The sequence below is a fragment of the Sesamum indicum genome, linkage group LG3, assembly GCF_000512975.1.
Source record: "Sesamum indicum cultivar Zhongzhi No. 13 linkage group LG3, S_indicum_v1.0, whole genome shotgun sequence".
Lineage (NCBI taxonomy): Eukaryota > Viridiplantae > Streptophyta > Magnoliopsida > Lamiales > Pedaliaceae > Sesamum > Sesamum indicum.
Genome location: NC_026147.1, coordinates 21,952,644 through 21,955,801, shown reverse-complemented (window position 1 = coordinate 21,955,801; position 3,158 = coordinate 21,952,644). Strand labels below are relative to the sequence as shown.

At 43.1% G+C, this 3,158-nt stretch overlaps 1 protein-coding gene across 1 annotated transcript; it reads left to right on the top strand.

The window, feature by feature from the left end:
• Window positions 478-3,158, top strand: LOC105159149 (F-box protein At1g47056-like). The gene has a single exon (XM_011076105.2). It carries the CDS (start codon window positions 843-845, stop codon window positions 2,451-2,453), a length of 1,611 nt encoding a protein of 536 aa, XP_011074407.1. The 5' UTR covers window positions 478-842; the 3' UTR covers window positions 2,454-3,158.

Below are 3,158 nucleotides of genomic sequence, written 5' to 3'. Positions count from 1 at the left end.
TATAGTGGTGGTTCCAAGTCCAACTTTAACTGCTTCAACTCTTGGTGATATTTTGTGAGCCAAAACAAACAAGCACAAGCATTAATCAATGGGAGTCTTCTATGCTCTGGCAGCCATAATTGAATAACTCCACAACACGAACATAGAGTTCAATTCGTGGGGGAATATTAATCATCCTCCACACCCAACCTCTGAAAAATTATAAACTCACTCAACCTCTTCTTTTCAAAAATTGAAATGCCATAAGAAGACTTAGAATTTATGTTACATTTTGTCAGTTTTATTAATTTCAATTTAATAGCCCATCTAGGCTACTAATAAAATTTCATTCCATGCTTATTTATCTTGGAGTCGAAAAATAATTTTTTTTCTTTGTAAATTTCTATTTTAGGAAAAGAAAAATAGAAAACAATTACAAGTTAAATAAATCGGACAAGAAAAGAAAAAAGAAGAAAATGGTTTTGGGTCAAATCAAATGAAAATTTAGTAATATTTAGGGCATACGGATATATCATGTAAGAGGAATTGAATATGGAGTGGAACTAGAAGGGAAGCTAACACTCAAGCAAATAGAACAAATGGGATTGCCCGCACTCAACTCCTAACCCAACCCAGATGCCTAATGATGATCACAAGAATTTCCTGTCAAGAAAAGACAATCCGAAAGTTAGAACATAAAGCCCTTTTTGGCAAAGTCTGAATTGATTGCCTTTCCTTCTCAGAACCAAGAAAGAAGACAAACTACTGATTTCTGCAGTTGCCCACCGTAAATAACACCGTCTGGGAGCAGAAGAAACGGGTCAAAAGCCTTCGCCTCCGCCTCCGCCGCGTGCCCGCCGGGAATGGGCCAGTCAGCTTCTGTGTCGAGGCCCAGATTCTCCAAGTCCGCCACCGTGATCTCCCCGCCGGCGATAGACACGGTTTCGGCAAGTCCTGGTGGCGTTATGTCCGACTTGGATGACGCCGTCGCTGGAGAGGACTACACTTTGAATCTCCCAGATGAATGCTTGGCCTGTATTTTCCAGTCACTTTCCGCCGGGGACCGGAAACGCTCCTCCTTGGTTTGCCGCCGTTGGTTGACAGTCGAGGGGCAGAGCCGCCACCGTCTCTCGCTCAACGCACAGTCGCAGCTCGTTAACGTCGTTCCGGGATTGTTCTCTCGCTTCGATGCGGTTACTAAGCTAGCCCTAAAATGTGACCGCAGATCTGTTAGCATTGGCGACGATGCGCTGATTCTGATCTCGCTCAAATGCAGGAATCTCACGAGATTGAAGCTTCGGGCCTGCCGCGAGCTCACCGATGAAGGGGTGGCTGTTTTCGCGGAGAATTGCAAGAACTTGCAGAAATTTTCTTGTGGGTCTTGCACCTTTGGGGCTAAAGGGATGAATGCCTTACTCCAAAATTGTGCTTTTCTTGAGGAACTGTCCGTTAAGCGGTTGCGTGGCATTACTGATGGGGTTGCAGCTGAACCCATTGGGCCAGGAAAGGCTGCCGGAGCTTTGAAAATGATTTGTCTAAAGGATCTTTACAACGGGCAGTGCTTCGGGCCGCTGATTGCTGGGGCAACGAGTTTGAGGAGTTTGAAGTTGTTTAGGTGTTCTGGGGATTGGGATAAGTTGCTTGAAGTCATTGCTGATACAGTTAATGGGCTTGTGGAGGTTCACTTGGAGAGGCTTCAGGTTAGTGATCTTGGTCTCTCGGCTCTTTCACATTGTACAAATCTTGAAATACTGCACTTGGTAAAAACACCTGAGTGTACGAACATTGGACTGATGATGATCGCTGAGAAATGTAAGTCGCTTAGGAAGCTCCGTATTGATGGATGGAAAACTAATAGAATAAGTGACGATGGATTAATTGCTGTTGCTACTCATTGCCCTATTTTGCAAGAATTGGTTTTAATCGGTGTGAATCCTACGCATTTGAGTATAGAGAAGTTGGCTACAAATTGTCAAAATTTGGAAAGGTTAGCATTGTGTGGGAGCGAAACTGTGGGAGATGCAGAGATCTCGTGCATTGCTGCAAAATGTATTGCGTTGAAGAAGTTATGCATAAAAAATTGTCCAATCTCGGATCATGGCATGGAAGCATTGGCTGGTGGCTGTCCTAATCTGGTGAAGGTTAAGGTTAAAAAGTGTCGTGGGGTGACCTCAGAGGGAACTGATTGGTTGAGGTCAAGTAGAGGTTCACTTGCAGTGAATTTGGATGCCGTTGAGCCTGACCTGCCTGATGTAGGCATTAACGAGCAGGAAATTGGTGGTGCTGATATTCCACCAATTGATGGCCTAAATGGGGAGGTTAATGTTGCATCAAACAGTACCGGGAGGTCAACATCTTTTAAGATGAGGTTAGGGTCTTTTTCAGGGAGGAGCTTGGTGGCTTGCACCTTCAGAAGGTGGTCAAGCTTTGGTGGCAGGTTCCGTAATAACTTGGGAGGAAGCAACGCTGATTAGCATTGGTGAATCTGGTTCACCATACTTATTGTGCACGTTATTGATGCCTTCCTACATTCATTACCATCGACAATTATGACCAAGCTTACCCCTTCTGCTTGTTTCTTAAGTGAATCCTCTTGATGTGAGATTGGAAACATTGGTTTCATAGGTTGAATAGGAAAGAAAACACGGCACTGAGATCTCTTTGTTGTTGAATTTATGCAGGATACTGTAATGACTTGCATGATTTACCTTCTTTAGAACTGCCGAAGATGTCATCATATGCTAGATAATTTGGTGCTGAATCTTACTACTGATTCCAATACTTTCAAGGGGGAGTTATAAGGACAAGTGAGTCCATTCTTTTGTTAGTCTGAATTTCTGCATATGGTCACTCACAAAATATAAAGCAATTCTTCACTGGGATTAGTAGTGATGTATTCTGCGGTTAATTTTCCACCAGAATCAACAGCTCCAATCCTCTATGTATTGTATGAAATTAATGTTCATTTTCCTCATTTCTGTCACCTGGTGAAACAAGCACTGAATAGTGATGGTCGCTTCTCTGAATCCTTATATCTGGGATGATGTGTCATTCAAAATTCTATGTTTCCGTCAATCCACTTTTGGTTGGTTTGAGCCAACTTTCGCATGTTCTGGAGAATGGTTCGTCCCAGACTTTGTGCTAGGAAACAAGCTAAATGGTCTAAAGATTTTGCACAA

Coding starts and splice junctions, on each gene's coding strand:
- LOC105159149 (XM_011076105.2), top strand. CDS start 843: ATGGGCCAGTCAGCTTCTGTGTCGAGGCCCAGATTCTCCAAGTCCGCC.